The sequence below is a fragment of the Musca vetustissima genome, unplaced genomic scaffold, assembly GCF_032173495.1.
Source record: "Musca vetustissima isolate MV318-11 ecotype Yass unplaced genomic scaffold, APGP_CSIRO_Mvet_v1 utg27291, whole genome shotgun sequence".
In the NCBI taxonomy this organism is placed as follows: domain Eukaryota; kingdom Metazoa; phylum Arthropoda; class Insecta; order Diptera; family Muscidae; genus Musca; species Musca vetustissima.
Genome location: NW_026888569.1, coordinates 68,555 through 93,415, shown reverse-complemented (window position 1 = coordinate 93,415; position 24,861 = coordinate 68,555). Strand labels below are relative to the sequence as shown.

General features: G+C 33.2%; 1 protein-coding gene across 1 annotated transcript; it reads left to right on the top strand.

The window, feature by feature from the left end:
- Positions 1-16,520: 16,520 nt before the first annotated feature.
- On the top strand, positions 16,521-16,702 carry LOC133336417 (uncharacterized). Its single transcript, XM_061544711.1, has one exon. It carries the CDS (start codon positions 16,573-16,575, stop codon positions 16,696-16,698), a length of 126 nt encoding a protein of 41 aa, XP_061400695.1. The 5' UTR covers positions 16,521-16,572; the 3' UTR covers positions 16,699-16,702.
- The last annotated feature ends 8,159 nt before the right edge of the window (positions 16,703-24,861 follow it).

Genomic DNA, 24,861 nt, shown 5'->3' with positions numbered 1-24,861 from the left:
TAGTTTGTAACCAAACAAATATTTGCTTAGGACAAGGTGGAGGTTTTTGGAAAATATTCTGAGATTTATTTTTTTTATTGGTGATGGGCTTCAAAAAAATATGTTTTTGAAAATTCTACGACTTGAGGAAGCAATTTCCAAGCCTTAGGATAGACCCTGAACAAATATTCTCTAAAAATGCCAAGCTTTAGGATAGACCCTGAAAAAATATTCTTAAAAGTGCCAAGCCCTAGGGTAGATCCTGAAAAAATATTTTTTAGAAAATCTACGCCTTGTAATAGACCTCTAAAATATCTTTTTAGAAAATCTACGCCTTTTAATAGACCTCTAAAATATCTTTTTAGAAAATCTACGCCTTTTAATAGACTTCTAAAATATCTTTTTAGAAAATCTACGCCTTGTAATAGACCTCTAAAATATATTTTTAGAAAATCTACGCCTTGTAATAGACCTCTCAAATATCTTTTTAGAAAATCTACGCCTTGTAATAGACCTCTAAAATATCTTTTTAGAAAATCTACGCCTTGTAATAGACCTCTAAAATATCTTTTTAGAAAATCTACGCCTTGTAATAGACCTCTAAAATATCTTTTTAGAAAATCTACGCCTTGTAATAGACCTCTAAAATATCTTTTTAGAAAATCTACGCCTTGTGATAGACTTCTAAAATATATATTTTTTTTTTTAATCTACACATTGTGGTATTCACTCATTTAATAATTCTACGCCTATATCTTTTTTCCGTTCTTTCGGAATGAAATCTGAAGATTTTTAATAATTATGAAAAGTAGAACAAAAGGGATATACTGAGGCGTCGTATACGTATTGACAACAACAATACGCCCAGCTGTACCCTTTTAATATCATTGAAGCTCTTTGAACTATTGGAAAAATTACACGTGAGGATAGTAGACAACATCCTTATTAAATATTCCATTGTCATTTTGGACAGAAAATCCTCTTAGTATTTTTCCAAAAAATTTACATCGATGAGTCCATTTCCCCTCTCTTTCACGGTCATCAGTTCATATTTTCAGATGGCTTTACTTTTGAAAGGCCTAAGAACAATGCTGTCACACAAATATTCAGCCGTTCGAAGAGGTTAAAGGATTGATTCGATTTGCATGACAATTTCCAAAATTGTTATATAGGAATAGAAGTCAATAGTAGCATTCGTTGAATGTGGTGTATGGGAAGGTGTTCTGTGGTGCGTATTCTTAGTGTCAATACGTATACGCGGCGCAGTGTCCTAGTGTATATTACTGTTATCGTTTCCGATCCATATCATCCCAAAATTACTATCTGATCATCACCGAAAATAACAGGCGTTGTCCTTGACCATAACTGGAACCTCATGGAACATTTCAAAGCGATCAGCGCTATATTTTCGCCCTCTAGTGTGGTTATGGGTTACTAAATAATATATGAAATAGGAAATATGATAGGAAATATTTAAGTGTAACTCCCACATCCGAGTACATACGATAATATAATTGGTATCAATTTAAAGGTCAACCACTCCTCTTAGATATACTATCAACTTTTCGGATCTATGTCCTTCAGGAGTGAATATATACGCCATAGAATAAAAAATATTGTAATTTTTCGCACAAAAGTTAGAGTCCATTTGAACCGCTAAATATTGACAGATCTTTATCTAAACAGGCATGCTTATTCTTTGGCTCGATATCCTTCTTCATTTAAAATTTCGCGATGCTCGGACCATAATTGCGGCCTCCGGAGCGATCAGAAAATCGGGAAAAATAAAGTTTTTGATCCATTTCAATTTTAACAGTTCTTTACCAAAAACTATAGGAGTCCTACATGCAACAAAGTACAAGTATTACCGAAACGTATACGTAACGACAACAGGCATACGCACTAGAGTACTTCCGCGTATACGTGTTGACAACAGCAATACGCACCAGTGAACCTTTGTATTTTTGATAGTGGCTTTAGCTGAAGTTAAATATATTTCACCTGTAAATGTAATTTAAGTGTAACTCTCACATCCGAGTACATACGATGATATAATTGGTATCAATTTAAAGGTCAACCACTCCTCTTGGATATACTAACAACTTCTCGGGTCTATGACCTTCAGGAGTAAATATATACCCTATAGCATACAAATTTTGTTATTCTTCAAACAAAAGTCAGGGTCCATTTGACCCGCTAAATATTGACCTTCTTTATCAATTTCGTAATGTTTGGGCCATAATTGCGGCCTCTGGGGCGAACAGAATATCTGACAAAAATAAAGTTTTTGTTCTATTTCATTCCCTAAATTTTTACAGATCTTTACCAAAAACAATAGGAGTCTTCATTGGTCAGAACCCATCCTTCATGAAAAAAAATCGTGAAGATTGGATCATAACTGTGGTCTGTATCGTGTTTGCAAATTATAATGGGCAGACGGATGGACACACATGTCTAGATCGGCTCAGCTAGTCGAGTTATGATGATCGGTATACTTAAAATTGGGTTTAGAACCAATATTTCGCGTCGTTACAAACTCTTGGGGCTGCACAAAGCTATAATACCCCGACAACAAAGTACAAGTATTACCGAAACGTATACGTAACGACAACAGGCATACGCACTAGAGTACATCTGCGTATACGTGTCAAAGAGTATACACCCTCATTAGTAATAAGACTGAAAGTTTAAATATCCATTAAAAATTTCTGAAATTTGTATTATGGTTTACATAATCGAACCTTTGTATTTTTGATAGTGGCTTTAGCTGCAGTTAAATATATTTCACCCGTAAATGTAATTTAAGTGTAACTCTCACATCCGAGTACATACGATGATATAATTGGTATCAATTTAAAGGTCAACCACTCCTTTTGGATATACTATCAACTTCCTACCTATGTCCTTCAGGAGTAAATATATACGCCATAGAATAAAAAATGTTTTTATTTGTCACACAAAAGTCAGGGTCCATTTGACCCGCTAAATATTGACAGATCTTTATCTAAACAGGCATGCTTATTCTTTGGCCCCATACCCTTTTTCGTTTAAAACTTCGCGATGTTTGGGCCATAATTGCGGCCTCCAAAGCAATCAGGAAATCAGACAAAAATAAAGATTTTGATCCATTTCATACCCCACATTTTTACCGATCTTTATATATATAGGAGTATTCATTGGCCAGAACCCATCCTACATGCAAAATTTCGTGAAGATTGGTCCATAACTGTGGACTGTATCGTGTTTACAAATTATAATGGACAGACGAACGGACGGATGGACACACATGTCTAGATCGACTCAGCTAGTCGAGATATGATGATCGGTATATTTAAAGGTGGGTCTAGGACCAATATTTCGCCGCGTTACAAACTCTTGGGGCTGCACAAAGCTATAATACCCCGACAACATAGTTGTGTAGAGTATAAATAGAATTTATCAACAAAATAAAAGTATTATCGAAACGTATACGTAACGACAACAGGCATACGCACTAGAGTACTTCCGCGTATACGTGATGACAACAGTAATACGCACCAGTGAAGTTCTTTCTTTTTCACATAAAGACAAACAATTAGGCGATTTTTCCATGACTAGAGGTTAAAAGGACATATGATTTCCTTGAGAGATTATTTAATTCATACCCCGGGTGGATGTAGTGATTGAAAGTGGACATGAAATATTCGAATTAGCGACTACTACGCATCATCTTGGAAACAGATATCCTTGACAAAAATTGGATTTTGTTTTCGAGAAGATGGCTCAATAGTCTCACATAGTTATTAGAATATTCCGTGTCAAATTTCATCTACTGCTACAGATGACTTGTAATTACTTTGGACTTCAAGGAAATTTTGACTCTAGTGCGTATGACTGTTGTTGTCACGTATACGTCTATGGTACTTCTTTTAGAAGTCAGACCATGAAAACATATTCTTAAAATATCCACGCCTTTTTGCTATTCAAAAAAACGGAAACAATGTATACGTAACGACAACATTAACACGCATTTGGGTACTGCGTCGTATACGTGACGACAGCACCAATACGCCATAGCTTCATGATAATCAATCAGGCGATTTATCTATGACTAGCGGTTAAAAGGACATATGATTCTCTTTTGACATGTTATACAAAGATTCTTTATTCCATACCTATGGTCTATGTAGTGATTGAAAGTGGACATGAATTATTAGAATTTGTAATTAAGACTATTACGCATCATCCAGATCTCCTTCACAAAAATTTGTTTTCGAGAAGCCGATTAGGCACTTAGTTATTAAAATATTCCGTGTCAACTTCCAATCACTACTTCAATAGATGACTTGTAACCACTTTGGACTTCAAGGAAATTTTGACTCTAGTGCGTATGACTGTTGTTGTCACGTATACGTCCATGGTATTTCTTTTAGAAGTCAACAAATAGCATTGCTTACCTTTACAGAAAAAAATATGAGAATGCTAAAAGAACTGATGAGAAATGTCTCGATATTTCAGATTGAAGAGCCACTAAAGATACACAACTTTGCGAAGCCTACAAAAGTAAAAAAAAAATTGTGGACATTTTGCCTCTAATAATCAGCCGAGAAAAGGATTTCCTAAATCCAAAATATTGTTTTCTTATTGGAAATATTTTTTTCCATTCAAATTTGTCATCTGTATCTGAGAAAACATAAAATTCAGTTGAGAAATATGTATTTTTTTAGTAGATTTGGTTTTATTGTCTTAGTACTCTAGGGCGTATTGCTGTTGTCATCACGTATACGTCTATGATATCTCCTTTAGGCGACAACAAATTTGAAAGATCCCCTGGCAGAATTACACATAACTGATGTAAGAAGAAATATTTAAAAAAAATCTACGCCTATACTATAATTTTTTAAAAAAATCTGCGCCAAAAAATATTTTTAAAAAATCTACGCCTATACTATAATTTTTTAAAAAATCTGCACCAAAAAATATTTTTAAAAAATCTGCGCCAAAAAATATTTTTAAAAAATCTGCGCCAAAAAATATTTTTAAAAAATCTACGACTATTGGTGTATTCCAAAAAATTTTTTTAAAAAATCTACGCCTATTGGTGTACTCCAAAAAAATATTTTTAAAAAATCTACGCCTATTGGTGTACTCCAAAAAATATTTTTAACAAATCTACGCCTATTGGTGTACTCCAAAAAAATATTTTTAAAAAATCCACGCCTAAATAAATATTTTTAAAAAATCTACGCCTATTGGTGTACTCCAAAAAAATATTTTTAAAAAATCTACGCCTATTGGTGTACTCCAAAAAAATATTTTTAAAAAAATCTACGCCTATTGGTGTACTCCAAAAAAATATTTTTAAAAAATCTACGCCTATTGGTGTACTCCAAAAAAATATTTTTAAAAAATCTACGCCTATTGGTGTACTCCAAAAAAATATTTTTAAAAAATCTACGCCTATTGGTGTACTCCAAAAAATATTTTTAAAAAATCTGCGGCTGTTGGTGTGCTCCAAAAAATATTTTTAAAAAATCTACGCCTATTGGTGAACTTCAAAAAAATATTTTTAAAAAATCTACGCCTATTGGTGTACTCCAAAAAATATTTTTAAAAAATCTACGCCTATTGGTGTACTCCAAAAAATATTTTTAAAAAATCCTCGCCTATTGGTGTACTTCAAAAAAATATTTTTAAAAAATCTACGCCTATTGGTGTACTTCAAAAAAATATTTTTAAAAAATCTACGCCTATTGGTGTACTCCAAAAAAATATTTTTAAAAAATCTACGCCTATTGGTGTACTCCAAAAAAAAAAAAATTTTAAAAAATCTACGCCTATTGGTGTACTCCAAAAAAATATTTTTAACAAATCTACGCCTATTGGTGTACTCCAAAAAAATATTTTTAAAAAATCTACGCCTATTGCTGTACTCCAAAAAAATATTTGTAAAAAATCTACGCTTATTAATGTACTCCAAAAAATATTTTTAAAAAATCTACGCCTATTGGTGTACTCCAAAAAAATATTTTTAACAAATCTACGCCTATTGGTGTACTCCAAAAAATATTTTTAAAAAATCCTCGCCTATTGGAAAATTCCAAAAGTATTGGTGTACTTCAAAAAAATATTTCTAAAAAATCTACGCCTATTGGTGTACTTCAAAAAAATATTTCTAAAATATCTACGCCTATTGGTGTACTTCAAAAAATATTTCTAAAAAATCTACGCCTATTGGTCCAAAAAATATTTCAAAAAATATTTTTAAAAAATCTACGCCTATTGGTAAACTCCAAAAAAATATTTTTAAAAAATCTACGCCTATTGGTGTACTCCAAAAAAATATTTTTAAAAAATCTACGCCTATTGGTGCCCCTTTAAAAATATTTATGATAAGGTGACGTATAAGTTATGACAACACTTATACGCTCTAGTTGCCACTATACAAAAGTTAGGTATTTATTATCATACGTCTAAATTATTAGTAATAAAAATATAGTAAAAAATCTACGCCTATTGGTGTACTTCAAAAAAATATTTTTAAAAAATCTACGCCTATTGGTGCCCCTTTAAAAATATTTATGATAAGGTGACGTATAAGTTATGACAACACTTATACGCTCTAGTTGCCACTATACAAAAGTTAGGTATTTATTATCATACGTCTAAATTATTAGTAATAAAAATATAGTAAAAAATCTACGCCTATTGGTGTACTCTAAAAAAATATTTTTAAAAAATCTACGCCTATTGGTGTACTCCAAAAAATATTTTTAAAAAATCTACGCCTATTGGTGTACTCCAAAAAATATTTTTAAAAAATCTACGCCTATTGGTGTACTCAAAAAAATATGTTTTAAAAAATCTACGCCTATTGGTGTATTGCAAAAAAATATTTTAAAAAAATCTTCGCCTATTGGTGTACTCCAAAAAAATATTTTTAAAAAATCCGCGCCTATTGGTGGCCCTTGAAAAAATATTTTTGATAAGGTGACGTATAAGTTATGACAACACTTATACGCCCTAGTTGCCACTATACAAAAGTTAGGTATTTATTATCAAACGTGTGAATTATTAGTAGTAAAAATATAGTTACGCTATTATTTATCACTATATTGATAAGTGGTATGTGTGTAACCCTAGTAGGCGAACGACCACAGTTATACAAATTACCTAATGAATCATCTGTATTTTTATTTCACAAAATTGTGCAACACTGCATTTTCCAACCCACATCGAAATGCATTTCACAGCTGTGTGGCAGGCAGGCAGTCAGTCAACAAAACAAATTGGAATGTGCAAAACTTGAATTTCCACAAAACAAATTGTGCGGAAATTCCTTTGAGAATGTCCTTTTCCCCACAAAAAAAGGAAAGACACAATGTGTGGTGAAACTGCATAAAATTATCCCACACACTGACAGGCAAACTGGAAAAATTCATTGACTAAAAAAATGGAAAATTTTCCCTTCTTGCTCCTCTTCCTTTTACCGCAAATGTACCTTCCACAGATTTTTTTTTGTGCTGGTGCCTCATTTTAAATGTGACCAGTTTTCTAACGCCCACGCCAAATGTTTGTCCACTTGACGTGATAGTTTTTACTATTTCCTCGTTTCGTTTTTCCACTCTAAATGGCGGAAATATATAAGCCGGAACGTTTGCCCACACGCTATACCACCCCATTCGAAATATATCTTTGCCAAATGAGGAGGTCTTTTAAATATAAATTAAGATGGGGATTTAAAACTAAATTTATGTGACCTGCAAAAAGATGCAACATTATTCGATGGCGAGAAGGTTGCACTAAAAACCTACGAGTAAAGAGGTGTCTTTAGAAGTAGTTTCTTATAAGACCATTATAGATCATAAGGAATAAGGATATTTTAAAAATTTATAAGTTATATTAAAAAGCCCTTAAACATCATTAAAAACCAACAACAAGTGACGTATACGTTATGACAGCACGTATACGCATCCTTGTTGATTCCATGATACGTATAAGTACTGTCGTAACGTATACGCATCCTTGTTGATTTCATGATACGTATACGTACTGTCGTAACGTATGCGCACTCTTCTTGATTTCATGACACGTATACCTACTGACGTAACGTATACGCATCCTTGTTGATTTCATGACTCGCATACGTACTGACGTAACGTATACGTCACCGATAAAAAATAATTTTTAAAAAATCCCCAACTATTGCAGGGCCTTTAAAACAAGTTTGAAGAAATCTACCCCTATCTACAGGGCCTTAAAAATAATTTTTAAAAAATCCACAACTATTGCTGGACCTTAAAAATAATTTTTAACAAATTCGACGTTTATTGGAGTATATTCAGATTTTGTTTTTAAAAGCTCCTCTTTCCCATAAACATTCTAGGAGTTGTCTCCGATGCGTATACATTCTGTCATAACGTATACGTCATCAGATTTTTTATATACCCTACAAAACTATGTTGTCAGGTTGTTATTATAGCATTATGCAGCTCCACGCCGCGAAATATTGATCCTAGACCCACATTCAAGTATACCGATCGTCATATCTCGGCTAGCTGAGTTGATCTAGACATGTGTGTCCGTCCATCCGCCTGTCCATTATAATTTGTAAACACGATACAGGCCACAGTTATGGACAAATCTTCACGAAATTTTACATATAGGATGGGTTCTATCCAATGAAGACCACTACATTGGTAAAGATCGGTGGTGAAATGGACCTAATACTTAATTTTTGTCCTACACAACTATGTTGTCAGGGTATTATAGCTTTGTGCAGCCCCCAAAAGTTTGTAAGGCCGCGAAATATTGGTCCTAGACCCACCTTCAAGTATACCGATCGTCATATTTCGACTAGCTGAGGCGATCTAGACATGTGTGACCGTCCGTCCGTCTGTCCATTATAATTTGTAAACACGATACAGGCCACAGATATGGAACAATTTTCACACCATTTTGCATGTAGGATTGGTTCTGGCCAATGAAGACCCCCTATTGTTTTTGGTAAAGAGGTTGATATGGACCAACTAATTAATTTTAGAACGTTTTTCTGGTCGCTCCAGAGGCTGGAATTATGGCCCGAACATTGCGAAATTTAGCATGGAGAACCTTGGAACCTCAGCATCCTGTGTCCCGTGCACAAAAGATGGAGACAAGACGATATGTGCCAACTATAGAGGAATATGTCTCCTGCCCATCGCATATAAAAGACTGAAGACAATGGTCAATGACATCATTCGACCATACCAATGCGGTTTCAGTCCTGGCAAATCCATCATTGACCAGATTTTCACTCTGCGCCAAATTCTGAAAAAAATTCACGATAAACACATCGACACATACCACCTATTTGTCGACTATAAAGCCGCATTCGACAGCCCCATCCGTTCAGAGGTGTTTAAAGCCATGTCTACGTTCGGCATTCCTGCAAAATTAATACGGTTATGCAGGATAACTTTCAGTGGCACAAGGTCAGCAGTTAAAGTAGGAAAGGACCTATCGGAGCCCTTCAATATTAAATATTTGTCGACTATAAAGCCGAATTCGACAGCCCTATCCGTTCAGAGGTGTTTAAAACCATATCTATGTTCGGCATTCCTGCAAAATTAATACGTCTATGCAGGATAACTTTAACGGGCATAAGGTCAGCAGTTAAAGTCGGAAAGGACCTATCGGAGCTCTTCAATACTGAACGAGGATTCAGACAAGGTGACAGTTTGTCGTGTGATCTTTTCAACGTCCTGCTGGAAAAGGTCATACGAGATGCAAAGGTGAACAGAAATGGCACTCTGTACACCAAACAACACATGTTACTCGCCTACGCCGATGACATCGATATAATGGGTCGAACATGGCGAACGGTAACAGCCACATTTGAACAAATTGAAAAGGAGTCTGCCAAAGTGGGTATGGCAGTAAACGGTGAGAAGACCAAGCTGATGGTATCAACGCGCAGTAAACGTCCATTAGACTCGGACCAACTGTGGAACTGTTGAGAACTACAGCTTCGAGGTGGTCAAAGTTTTTATATACCTTGGTACCGCCATAAATAACACGAATGACATCCGGTTTTGAAATTCGGAGAAGGATAGTGATGGCCAACTGATGCTACTATGGCCTGAGCAAACAACTCAAAAGCAAGGCCACCTGCCGCCAAACCAAACTCACAATCTACAAGACATTGATACTACCCGTGCTGTTATATGGGTCTGAAGCATGGGTACTTGCGCAAGCAGATGAGGCAGCTCTTGGAGTGTTTGAGAGAAAAATTCTCCGAAAGATCTATGGGCCGTTCTGCGTCCACGGTGAATATCGGGGTCGAATGAACCACGAGCTTTACAATTTATACGCGGACATGGACATGGTCAGTCGGATTGAGCTGCAGCGACTACGGTGGCTAGGCCATGTTATGCGAATGAATGAGTATGCCCCAGCTCAAAAGGCATATAAAAGCCAGCCTACTGATGGTTCCCGTAGAAGGGGAGGGCCACGAATTAGATGGAAGGACCAAGTAGAAAACAACAACCACCAAATTGGTGGATTTGCGCACAAGACCGACGCGCTTGGAAATCTTTTTAAGCTCGGCTTATGGAACAACAGTTCTGTAACAAGCCAGATCGGGCTTAAGAATAAGCATGTCTGTTTTGATAAAGATCTGTCAATATTTAGCGGGTCAAATGGAACCCGACATTTGTGTGAAAAATTACAAAATTTGTTTTCTATGACGTATATATTTGCCCCTGAAGGACATAGACCCCAGAAGGTGATAATATATCCAAGAGGAGTGGTTGACCTTTAAATCGATCGACAAATTTTATTGTCGTAAGTACACGGATCTGAAAGTTAAACTAAAATATTTACAGGTGCTTACGTATTTGGACATTATTCAGTAACCCATTACCGCACACTGGAAGGCGGAAATATAGCTCTGATCGATGTGAAATGTTCCATAGGGTTCCAGGTTATGATCAAGAGAACAACACCTGGAATTTTTGCTGATGATCAGATAATAATTTTGGGATGAAGTGGACAGAAAACTTAATTTTTTTGTGTTTTTCCTAATCGATCTATAGCCCATTATTATTCGCCGAACATCAAAACACAACCCTGGGTGAATGGAATCGGGACAAATAATTAGAAGGACTGTAGTGAATATTAGAAATATTCGGAAAATATATCAGTGTAAGAAAGAGGGGTCTGTTGACCTCTAATCGGGCAAGAGTGTACAACTATCACGAAATGTTGCCCAGATTCGGAATTAAAATCCGCAAAAAGTTAGATTTCCATGGTAGTTGTGTAGGGTAGCGTATGGTCGGCCTCGTCCGACTATACTGCACCGCTCACTGGCTATTTCATATACGTACTATCATAATGTATACGTCAGCGGTATTGTTGTTGGGCCTTTAGATTACCTTTTATTTAAAAAAATCAAATTGCTGGAATCTAAAAAAATTTGAAAAAAAAATCCACACCTGTTGCTGGACTCGAAAAAAATTTTTGAAAAAAAAGTCCAGCAATAGGCGTGGAGACCTTATGAATAGTTTTTAAAAAATCGTCTCTTTCCCATTCTTGGAGTTCTCCGATGCGTATACATTCTGTCGTTACGTATACGTCATATGATTTTCTTCTTCTATTTTTTACATGAAATCTTTTTTAATTTCCATATCTTGGTTTTTAATTTTTTTCTCTCAGTGTAATACGAAACTACACCCATTTTCTGTTCAAAGGAAACCAATTTTCATTTTGGCCCTGACATTTACACGAAATACAATAGCTGCTGGTTGACTTTGTTATGGATGCAACTGTGAAGTTAACTAGTTTTTCCACTACAAAAACAAAGCAAACAAAAAATTCTCTCACACCAACCTTAAATTGCACAAAAACAACAATTAAAATTTCAAAAAAAAAAAAACCGGAATGCATTTCCATGTTTGTTTTACAGATCCCAAAAATCCCCCCTTCCCTGCCTGTCTGACCCCTAACATTCATTTGTTTTCCATTTCAGTTGCAAAATTTTTACTCCCAGTTGCATGCCTAAGCAGACTCACAAACACACACCTCTCTCTGCTCTCCCACTCATCCACTACTCTATAGAAAGAAGTCTTGTTTTGGCATGCATGCACCTCTTTTTCCATTTACCTCCTTTTTATTCCTCCTCAATAACTATTCGTTTCTATTGTCACTTTATTTTGTTGTTTCTTTCTTTGTCCTTTACTCTAAGTCTTTGATTCCCTCTGGGTTTTCCTGTACTATCCTGTTTAACATTTTATCAATTTCTATGAGCCTTCTCCTGGCAATGAATGCCATGTAAATGTTGTTTAGACTCTCTATTTTTGTTGTTGTCGTTGGTAGTCGTCTTTGTCGTTGTTGTTTTTGTTGTTACTGTCGTTTATAGACGATGATGATGACGCTCACAGTTTGCCTAGGTGTGTTGTGTTGTTGCTGCCGTCGTCGTCTCTGGCTCTGCCGCTGCTGCCACGACTGCTGATGTCGTGATTTAATGACGTAGTTGTGTTTACATACACTGTGCACATATATACCCGTTTCATATATAAGCAAATACATACAGGTTTGTTCAATGCACATTTCTCGCACTCTCTCTCTCTTACTTCTCCCTCTCATAGGCAATGGAAGACAAAAAAATCACAGAGTGAAAGAGATTCTTATTGGAACAGACAGTTATTAATAAAATGCAATTGAAATGTAGATAAAAAGAGAAAATCTCGTTAAAGAGAGGAAAATGGTGATATGGTAGATATTATAGGGTTGTCGGTATTTAGAAGATTTAATAATTTTTAATTATTATAAAAAAGTATGAATTTCTTCATTGGAAAAATTAACAAAGGACCCATTGATATATATATCAATGTGTATACATATATTTCATTATTGGTTCTGAGTAAAATTATCTGTCGATTTATACATGTCCCCCTCTTTGACCCACTGCCTTTGAAGTGCCGATAAAGCTCGTAATATTGAAGCTAGAGCTTTGAAATTTTTTACATAAATTTCAAGGACTTTCAGGGTTTTTGGTACTGAAAATGGGAAATACTGGGCCACATTTTGGTACAGCCACAATATACCCGCCCAAAAAAATGTGGGTGTCTTAATTGTTTTGACCAATTTTTTTTCAAATCGGGGTTCTTGAAGCGCAAATCGGTGTTCTTGGTCTCATCGATATGGCGCTTATTTGGCATTTAGGTTTTTCAGATGGTAAAAACAGCTCCCTCGAGAAAATGTACATAGCTTCAAATGTGGTTATTTGAAAGGGTCTACCCTAAATTTTCAAATGGAGGTGTTCTGTTTTTTTGTTTGGTATTTTAATTCATATTTTTGTTTTAGGCGAATTCATTAAATTTCTAGCCGAACTTTCCAATAGAAGTGGTAAATATTTGACAAATAGGGTTCTCAGATTTTAGTAAATATGTTCATTTTTGGTATTTTATACAACTATTTGACATTTTTCTACAAGAATATGATGTTATAAATATTTTATACATGTATTTGACATTTGCGACATTGTCTAAATTTCGCATTTATTAAGCATACACAATTTTATATGATTCAAAATGAATTTTTGAGATTTTACACATTTTATACAAGTATTTGACATTTTTGACAATGTCTATTCGATGTAATTTACTTTCATGTGTAATCCAAAATTATCACATTTACCAAAAATTTTCTTTTTCAAGGTTTCATACATTTTATACATGAATGTGACATTTGTGACATTTATTACAACCATGAATTTGTAATCTAAAATTAATACATTTACAATTTTTGTTTGTAAAAGTCAACATTTTTCACGTTTCCTACAAACATCTGAGGTTTTCGACATTTTATACAAATATTTGACATTTATGACATTGTTCAAATTTCACATATTATTTATGTACACAAGTTTCGCTTACAATTTTTACAAAATATATTCATTATAGGGGTTTTATACATATTTTTTTACAAGTATGTGACGTTTTTGACATTTATGACATTGCCCACAATTTCCTATATTTTTCAATACGTTATTATATTTTATCATTTTTTGAAAAACATACTCATATATTGGGTTTTATACCATTTATTACATGTTTGTGACATTTACGACATGTTTAATTCATATGAATTTTCACCACAAAATACAAATTTTAATCACATGCAAGTTTATTTTATCATTTTCACAAAATATACTTATTTTAGGGGTTTTATAAAGTTTTCTACAAATAGATGATGTTTTTGACATTTGCGACATTACTCAAATTTCTTCACGTTTTTCAATATATTCTTAAATATTGCAGTTTTTACTAAATATAAACATTTTAGGGGTTCTATACAAGTTTCTGACATTTACGACATGTATAATACATATGGATTTTTAATCAAAATTTTACCAAATGTAAGATTATGTAATAAATTCTACAAAATTTATTAATTTTTGAGGTTTTATACAGGTTTTTACAAATATTTGACGTTTATGACATTTACGACATTACTCAAATTTCTCCAATTTCTCAAAATTTTTTCCAAATATTGTTTAATATTACAGTTTTTACTAAATACATTAATTTTAAAGGGTTTTTACACTTTTTTACAAGTGTGAGACATTTACGACATATCTAATACATATGGATTTTTAACGAAAACTAAATTTCTATTATCATGATCACATTATATATTCATTTATGGGGTTTAATACGCATTTATGTGACATTTTTGACATTTACGACATTGCCCAAATTTTGATATTTCTTTCAGAAATATAATTTATATTGTAAGTTATACTCAATATATTCAATTTAGGGGTTTTATACAATTTTGTGACATTTACGACATGTAAAATACATAGGGATTTTTAACCAAAATGTTATATTTTTGATAGTTTCTTTGCAAATTTCTATTTCTTTGTCATATTCTATAGGTTTTTGACGTTTTCTATCTTTTATACAAGTTTTTGACATTTGCGACATTGTTTTACATATGTATTTTTTTGACAAGAAATTACTGATTTTAGGAATTTTAATTAAAAATGTTAATATTTTTATGTTCTCTACCTTTTAGACAAGTTTTTGACATTTACGACATTTGTTACCCACACCAAACTACCTTGTGTTTTTCCACAAATAATTTTTGGAGATGCCCAGTTTTTGTCTTCTATGAAAAATATCATTCTGGGGGTTTTATACAGGTTTTTGACATTTACGATATGTAAAATACATATGAATTTTTCAAATATATCATTTGCTGTTAAAATTTGTATTTTTTGGGTTTCTTTAAAATTTTTGACGTTTTCGACATTTTATACAAGTTTGTGACATTTGCGACATTTTATAAAAATGGGTGTTTGTTACTGAAAACTAATTTTTTATGTATTATAATTAATTTTAATTGAAAGTTTTATCATTTTTCATGTTTTCTAAATTTCATACAAGTTTTTGACATTTACGACATTTGTAAAAAATTCGTTACCCACACCAACTACCTTCTCTTTTTACATCAAATACTTTTGGTGATTATTCTGGGGGTTTTATACAATTTTATACAAGTTTTTGACATTTACGACATGTATAATACATATGAATTTTTCGTCAAAAAATACCATTTAGTTTACAAATTTTTAATTTCTTAACATTTTCTACAATGTTTTTGAGGTTTTCGACATTTTATACAAGTTTGTGACATTTGTGACATCTTTTACAACATTTGTGTTTGTTACTGAAAATATTTTTTTTATGTATTAAAATTAATTTTAATTGAAAATTTTTATTTTTTTATGTTTTCTTCCTTTTATACAAGTTTTTGACATTTACGACATTTGTCATAAATTGTGTTACCCATCCCAACAACCTTCTCTTTTGCCACACCAACAACTTTTTGGAGATGCCTTTGACTTCTAGAAACAAAACCTGACATTCGTTGACAATTCAATTTTTTCTTCTAGAATTTTTAACAACAACATGTTTGCTCCCTCCATTTGTTTATTGTCAATAAACAAATACGTAAGATGGATTTTTTGTTGTTGTTTTTAATATTTAAACAATTTTAATAATGCTAAAGGTAGATAGTTTGGAAGAGTCTGCTTTTCTCCTTTTAAATTGGGTGGTAAGAGCTAAGCGGCAATTAAGTCTTAAAGAGTTTTCAAGATGAGTGGAGCAACAGAGCATTGCCCAGACAATTGGGGGCTCTCTTCCGTTGTCTCTTTTTAGTAAATAACAATAAATCTCCTTTGTTGTATTGTGGGGTTTTCTTTGTTTGCCTGCTTGCTTGGGTAAATAAAGCATGCACAGACATTCCCAATTGTCTGAGTCTCCCACCCCAACTGTAGCTCCCTCTCTATCTCTCTCTTTATATGTCTCCCACTATGTGTGCTCTTGATACAAATGGCTGCCTAGTTGTTTTGCCTGTACTTGGTTTTAATTGTGTGTGGTGTTTACTTGTTGGGTGAACATGATAGAGCGAGAGCGAGAAAGTATGTGTGTGCGCACATATGAGAGAGTAAAACAGAGCATATCGTGCTTATTTCCGTTTGTTTGCCTCGGTGCCTGCCAGCAAAATACGTTTTGCAAAAGGCTTGTTTGCGTTGCCAGTGAAACACCAATCGTCAGTCTACATCAAATGATGAAACTGTGCTCATCTTGCAGAAGCTCTAATCTGCTAACAATTGTTATTGATCAACGTCTTAGAATTGACACCTGTCGATATCTTATCGAGATATTATCGCGTCGTATTACGGGCGAATAAAGTCATTAAAACGAACAACTAAACTGAGAATTTAATGAAAAGTTAATTTTTTGGCTAATTGATGAAATCGGTTATCAGCACAACAGCAACAACTACTCAAACAACTTATAAAACACTTTTGGAATATACCGAAGAAGAATAAGAAGAAGCAGCAGTAAACGGCAGCACAAATAAAGAGAAGAAGTCGACAACGACGACCATATTCATTCGAGTAGTAATAACGTCGGAATATTTAAACACCAAAGCAAGCAAAGTAAAGGAATTGAAAGTATTATTCCCCATCGGGTATAGATTGTGAAGAAAAGAAAAAAAAGTAAAGCAAAACATAGCAAAGAAAGAAAAAACGGCTAAAGCATTAAGCTAAACGCAAAAGGCAAGGCAAGAGTGCGTCATATACATAAATATATGTACATATATACATACGGTCACTTGAAATAGAAATTGGAATTCTAAAAAAAAAAAAAAATATTCAAACGAAGTCAAGAAAAAAATAAAAAGTGAAATTGAAAAAAAAATAATTAAAAATTCACGACTAAAAAAATCGGGAAAAATTATATAAAATTAAAAACAGATATAAATTCGAAATTAAAAATCAACCCAGTGGAATCCAGAAAGTAATAAAAAGTAATTACAACACCTGTGAAAAATAAATAAAAAAAATATTTTAAATATCAAACAAATTGAAATAAATAAAATTCAAACCTTAAAAAAATCCAACTGATTTAAAATTTCAAAACATCGAAAATCTTGAAAAATTAACACACATAAAACACCTGTGAAAAATAAAAAAAAAATATTTTAAATATAAAAAAGTGTAAAAAAATTAAATTAAAATCTTTAGAAATCCAACTGATTTAAATTTTCAAAACATTGAAAAATTAAAAAAAAATTAAAATATTGAAAATAAAAAAAAATTAAAACCTTGAAAAAAACCAACTGATTTAAACTTTATAATTTTCCAAATATTATAAAAAAAAATCAAAACCTTAAAAAATCAAAAGAAATCCATCTCATTTAAATTTTTTTAATTTTTAATAATTATTTTAATCAATCAAAAAGTTATACACCTGATTTTTTTAATTAACTTCCTGTGTTACCAACAAAAAATCAACAACAAAAGTTTATTATTCAATTTAATTTTCCGCATTTGATTTTGAGTTTTTTTTGTAATTTTTTCCCACAACACAAACAACAACAACAAAAGGTAATTACAAATAATAAAGTTGAGCATAAAAAAAAAACTAAAAAATCAGTCATGTGAAAAAATTTAAAAAAAAAATGATAAATTAGCTATCACCAAGTCCATTAAAAATTTACTTCAAAACTCCAGACAAATTTTTAATTTTTTTTATATCCTACACAACTATGTTGTCAGGGTATTATAGCTTTGTGCAGCCCCAAGAGTTTGTAACGCCGCGAAATATTGGTCCTAGACCCACCTTTAAGTATACCGATTATATTATATCTCGACTAGTTGACATGTGTGTCCGTCCGTCCGCCTGCCCATTATAATTTGTAAACACGATACAGGTCACAGTTATGAACCAATCTTCACGAAATTTTACATGTAGGATTGGTGCTGGCCAATGAAGATCCCTATTGTTTTTGGTAATGATCGGTGATGAAATGGACCAAATAGTTAATTGTTGTCCTACACAACTATGTTGTCAGGGTATTATAGCTTTGTGTAGCCCCAAACGTTTGTAACGCCGCGAAATATTGACCCTAGACCCACCTTCAAGTATACCGATCGTTATATCTCGACTAGCTGAGTCGATCTAGACATGTGCGTCCGTCCGTCCGTCTGTCCATTATAATTTGTAAACACGATACAGGTCACAGTTATAGACCTATCTTCACGAAATTTTGCATGTAGAAAGGGTTCGGCCCACTGAAGGCACCTATTGTTTTTGGTAAAGATCGGTCAATATTTAGGTGACGAAATGTAACAAAACTCTTAATTTTTGTCTGATTTTCTGATCGCTCTAGAGGCCGCAAGTATGACCCAAACATCGCGAATTTTTACATGGAGAATCGGATCGGGTCATAGAATAAGCATGGCTGTTTTGATAACGATCGGTCAATATGTAGCGGGTCAAATGGACCCTGACTTTTGTGGATCGGGCCATAGAATAATCATGCCTGTTTTGATAAAGCTCGGCCAATATGTAGCGGGTCAAATGGACCCTAATTTTTGTGTGAAAAATTACAAAGTTTGTATTCTATGGCGTATATATTTACACCTAAACGACATCCAATGATAATATATCCAAGAGGAGTGGTTGACCTTTTAGAAGGGCTGTATTGAATATTAGTGATATTCGAAAAATATGTCCGTGTATGGAAGAGTTGCTGTTGACCTCTAATCGGACAAGAGGGTGCAAATGTCACGAAATATGCCCAGGCTCAGACATCCAGATATCCGCAAATAGTTAGAGTTCCATCATAGTTGTGTAGGGTATCATATGGTCGGCACCGTCCGACTATACTGCTCCGCTCACTGGTTGTTTGTTTAATTTTTTATTTTTTTATTGGAAATTGCCAGAAATATAAGTCAACAAATTTACAGTTTAAAATCAATCCCACGTTGGACGCCATTTATTTTAAATCGGCATAAAATGTGTAATACCTATACTAGAGCTTTGATAATAAAAAAAAAAATAATTCCGTGTTTAAGGGCAACTAGCTTCACGCTGGGTGCCAATTCTTAAGATAGCTTTAAAATTAAAGATTCAGTTCTGCAAATCTGAAAAAAAATATTCATAATAACCCAAACGCAAATATTCCTCAATTTAAATAGGTCTACACGTTGGGCGCCATTTGTTAAAATCGTCCAAAATCGAGTAATATCGAAGATAGAGCTTTGAAGCTTAGCAGAAATATTCATAATCATCAAATGATAATTAATTTGGGGGTTTAAACACAACCCCACGTTGGGCACCAATTTTTAAAATCGCTCTTCAATAGTCGTAGGTCTACACGTTGGACGCCATTTATTAAATTTGACCAAAATCGAGTAATATCAACAAAAGTGCTTTGAAACTCAGCACAAATATTCGCAATCATCAAATGAGTATTAATTCGGTGTCTAAAGCCAACACTCACGTTGGGCGCCAATTTCTAAAATTTGCTATAAAATCAAAATCTCAGCTCAAAAAATATTCATAATAAACCCTAACGCAAATATTTCTCAATTTAAAAATAGGTTTCCACGTTGGGAGGCAACTTACCATAAATTTAAAGGCTTCCCCACGTTGGGCGCCGCTTATTAATTCACCCCAAAATGTGTAATATCAAACCTAGATCATTGAAACTCATCACAAATGTGCATTGACATGTGAAGGCAAATAATACTGAGTGCTAAAACTCCCACACGTTGGGTGCCATTTTTATAAAATCCCCCCTAAAATGAGTATTATTAAATATAGAGGTTAAAAAATCACAAATATTAATTTCAATAACAAATTTCAAAACTACTTCACGATGGAGCTATTATTATAATCATATGGCAAACATTTTTTAATTTAAAGATTTTCCCACGATGGACGCCATTTATAAAATCGTCCTTACAATCTGTATTATATTATAGTATTATTATCAAAGGTATAGCCTTGCTGATAAAGACAAATACTGAAAATACCATAACGTAAAGGTAATCATCAATCAAAAAGACTTCCCAACGTTGGGCGCCAAAATCAATTATCCTTTATAGACCCTAAAAATAAATATGTTTTTGAAGATTCCTTGTCTTGTCTTTAAAAAATCCACGCCTACCCATAGGCCTTGAAAAAAATATTTTAAACTATAGGCCTAGAAAAAAAATAATTTTTAAAAAATCCACGGCTATCTACAGGCCTTGAAAAAATTGTTTTTAAAAAATCCACGCCGAATTTGATGCTTGAAAAATATTTTAAAAAATCTAACCTCTGATGGTCCTTCAAAAAATAATCTTTAAAAAAATTCCTGATATATATTTTTATTATTGTGAGCGGTTTTCTTTTTTTCTCATATGATTTTTTTATTATTCCTCTACGAATATGTATCTCAATGACTGGTCGTGGTGGCGTTCGATCCAGAATCATATGATTTTCATTAAAAACGAAAAAAAAGAAACAACTGAAATGATTTCATGTCCGAACAATGACTTGAATATATATTCATCATCATATTTTTGTTTTATTTTTTTTACAATTGCTGAGCAACTGGTAACAACCGGGAGCTAGCGGGTGGCTGTGGCAGTATATGGAGAATATGAAATATGTACGTCTGTGTGTATATAGATAGACCAGCCATATCGCCGGAACATCTGAATATGAATAAAAAATATTACTCTGAATGTTATCAATTAATTTCTATTAATTTTTGTACGATAAAGCGTAAATTGTCTACGTTGTTGTTGTAGTTGTTTTTTTTATTTTGATATTTTCATCATTCCGCTCGTTCATTTGTTCGACATAGAAATTATATTTACATATGAATTGATGAGTTTTTTTATTTTTTATTGTATTTTTCTATTTTCCCCCTTTTTGCATTTGAATATCATCATTTGTTGCCGCTAAACACGAACAGCAGTTTTTCTTCCATATTTACAAAGTTTGTTGTAGTTGTTTTTTTTTTTTTTTTTGTATTTTCTTTTATTGTTGTTTCGTTGTTGTTGTCGTTTTGATTGTTATTTATATTTATTTCCATTGAAATTACCCGCTTCAAGTTCAAGTAAATGACCTTTTTTCTCCCCCAAATACATTCATTATTACTTTGTCTAAATGAGTTTTTTTCTTTCTATTGTGGTGTTTAGGGGGTTGGGAGGGGTATCGGAGGGGTAGTGGCCATTTAGGCTAGGGTTGCTGTAAAAAGAACCCTGAACCGTAAACAACAATTAAAATGTAAAATTATCAAATATAGAGCTTTGAAACCCATCCTAAAAATATTCCTAAAATACGTCCCCACGTTGGGCGCCATTTTCATAATCGCCTCAAAATGTATAAAATTGAAGATAGAACTTTGAATTTTTTTCCTAAAAAATATTTACAGTAATTGCATGGCAAATGAACCAGGATTTAAGGACGACCCCACGTTGGGCCCCATTTTTTAAAGTGGACCTAAACTGGGTAATATCAATGGTAAAGCTTTGAAATTCAGTACGAATATTCATAATAATCCTAATGTAGGTTAAAAATTAATCCAAATTGGGCGCCAATTTATCATAATTGCATGGCAAATAAACCGAGATTTTAGAAAGACCCCACGTTGGGCGCCATTTTTAAAGTGGAGCTAAATTGGGTAATATCAATGATAAAGCTTTGAAATTCAGTACGAATATTCATAATAATCCTAAGGCAAATTATTTTAGGTTAAAAAAATAACTCCAAGTTGGGCCCCAATTTTTTTTTAAATTGACCTTATCTGAGTGATATAATTGTAACTTCAAAACTCGTCACATATGTCAATAATGATCCATAGGCAAGTAATTTTGTGTTTAAAAACGTCCCCACGTTGGGCGCCATTTTTGTACCCTTCACCACACTGTGGTACAGGATATTATGTCTTTGTGCATATGTTTGTAACAGGCAAAAGGAATCGAGAATATTTTGAGAATATGCATAGAATCACTTTCTGAGTCGATTTATGCATGTCCGTCTGTCTGTCCGTCCATGTATTTTTGCGAACAAAGTACAGGTCGCATATATGATCCGATTTGGCACAGCCCGCCAAAGTCCCTATATATCTTTAGATTCGCACGAAATTTGGCACAGCGTAATGACTTAGGTATAGACTGATGTGTGTTAAGTTTCGTGAAAATCGGTTCAGATTTAGATATAGCTCCCATATATATTTTCGTCGGATTAATTGTAAATGGTGCACCAAAGTCCCTATACATCTTTTGATTTGAACGAGATTTGGCACAGCGTAATGAATTAGGTCTAGAATGATGTGTGTTAAGTTTCGTGAAAATCGGTTCAGATTTATATATAGCTCCCATATATATTTTCGTCCGATTTCATGTAAATTTTGCACCAAAGTCCCTTAATATCTTTCGGTTTGCACGAAATTTGGCACAGCGTAATGAATTAGGTCTAGAATGATGTGTGTTAAGTTTCCTGAAATCGATGAAATCGGTTCATATTTTCCTTTAAAATTTGTGACGTCTGTTAGAATTCATTTGTCGAATATACCCAAAGTGGTTGTGATGTCGAAGATAGAGCATTTGAAACTCAGTTCAAATATTCTTAAATATATATCCTCTCGTTGGGCGCCATTTTTTCAAATCGACCTAAACATATTAATATCAATGAAAGAGCTTTGAAATTCACCACAAATCTTCATAATAATTGTAAATACACTGTGTTTAAGAATGACTCCACGTTGGGCGCCATTTTTTAAAGTGGACCCTAACTGAGTAATATCAATGATAGAGCATTGAAAATAATAAAGATTCATACAAATAAAAATAAACCGGAATTTAAGGACGACACCATGTTGGGCGCCATATTTTTCAAATCGACCGAAAAAAGTAATATCTACGGTAATGCCTTGGAAATCAGCTTTAAAAATATTCATATTAATACCGAAGCAAAATAATGCCCACAAATTTAAATTCCCCACGTTGGGCGCCATTTTTTAAATTGGCCGTAAATGGACACTGTCAAAACTAGAGCAACTAACTCTGCATAAATCTTCATAACAATGCTAAAATGAATAATTCCAAATTTTGAAGACATCCCCACGTTGGGCGCCATTTTTTAAATTACCTTAGAATGTATAATAACGATGTTAGATATTTCAAACTCAACATATATATCAGTAATAACAGCACTATGTCTAAAAATTCAGTTATCAAAAACGTCCCCACGTTGGGCGCCATTTTGAAAATTGTCCTAAAATGGCTAAATCTTAGAGCTTTGAAAATCAGCATAAATATTCATATGAATGCTAAATCGAATATTTCCAAATTAAAAGACCTCTCCACGTGGGGCGCCATTTTTTAAAAGTGATCTAACCTGAGTAATACCATTGATAGAACTTTGAAATCCAGCACGAATATTCATAATAATCCTAAGGCAAATTAATGTAGGTTTAAAAAATAACTCCACGTTGGGCGCCAATATTTTAAAACTGACCTTAGCTCTGAGTAATATCATTGTAACAACTTTAAAACTCATCACATATATTAAATAATGATCCTTAGGCAAGTATGTTTGTGTTTAAAAACGTCCCCACGTTGGGCGCCATTTTTTAAAAGTGAACTAAACTGAGTTAAACCATTGATAGAACTTGGAAATTCAGTACGAATATTCATAATAATCCTAAGGCAAATACATGTAGGTTTAAAAACGACTTCACGTTGGGCGCCATTTTTTTTTTAAATTGACCTTATCTGAGTAATATCATTGTAACAACTTCAAAACTCATCACATATCTCAATAATGATCCTTAGGCACGTTCGGCACCATTTTTTTAAAAGTGATCTAAGCTGAGTAATACCCTTGATAGAACTTTAAAATTCAGCACGCATATTCATAGTAATCCTAAGGAAAATACATGTGGGTTTAAAAAAGTCCCCACGTTGGTCGCCATTTTTTTAAAGTGAACTAAACTGAGTAATTCCATTGATAGTACTTCGAAATTCAGTACGAATATCCATAATAATTCTAAGGCAAATTACAGCCTGTTTTTGTAATTTGTTCCGGCAGTCACACGTATCGTTCGTATTAAAACGTATACGTCGAAAATTTGGTTTTTGTAATAATTGTAAAAGCTTTCGTCTAGAAACGATTGAGCTTTTTCATTCGTTTTTAACCATTAGTGCCAAAGTGTTTCTTTTGGTATCTTGTTGCAAATTTTCCAATAGAATTATTGCAAAATGAGGGTAACTCTGTTTATTGTTTACAAACAGTTTTTTTTTACATAAAAAGTGTCAAAATAGAAAATTCAAAATGTTTGGTACGATTGCAATTAATTTTAATTATAAAGAAAAGCAAAATATTCCCCAAAGGAGAATACCTATGGCATTTAATGATACAGCTACATTATTCCACTTGTTATCCACTTCAAATTTATTGGATCCGAAAACAGGACGGCCAGTTGCTAATTGTGGGTAAAGTTCTATGAGATCAACCAATTTTTGGAATTGGGCAATCGTTGTCCTTTTGTTGCTAGGGGTTC

What these genes read in the sequence shown, in the direction of transcription:
- LOC133336417 (XM_061544711.1), top strand. Translation starts at nt 16,573, where the DNA reads ATGATGAAACTGTGCTCATCTTGCAGAAGCTCTAATCTGCTAACAATT.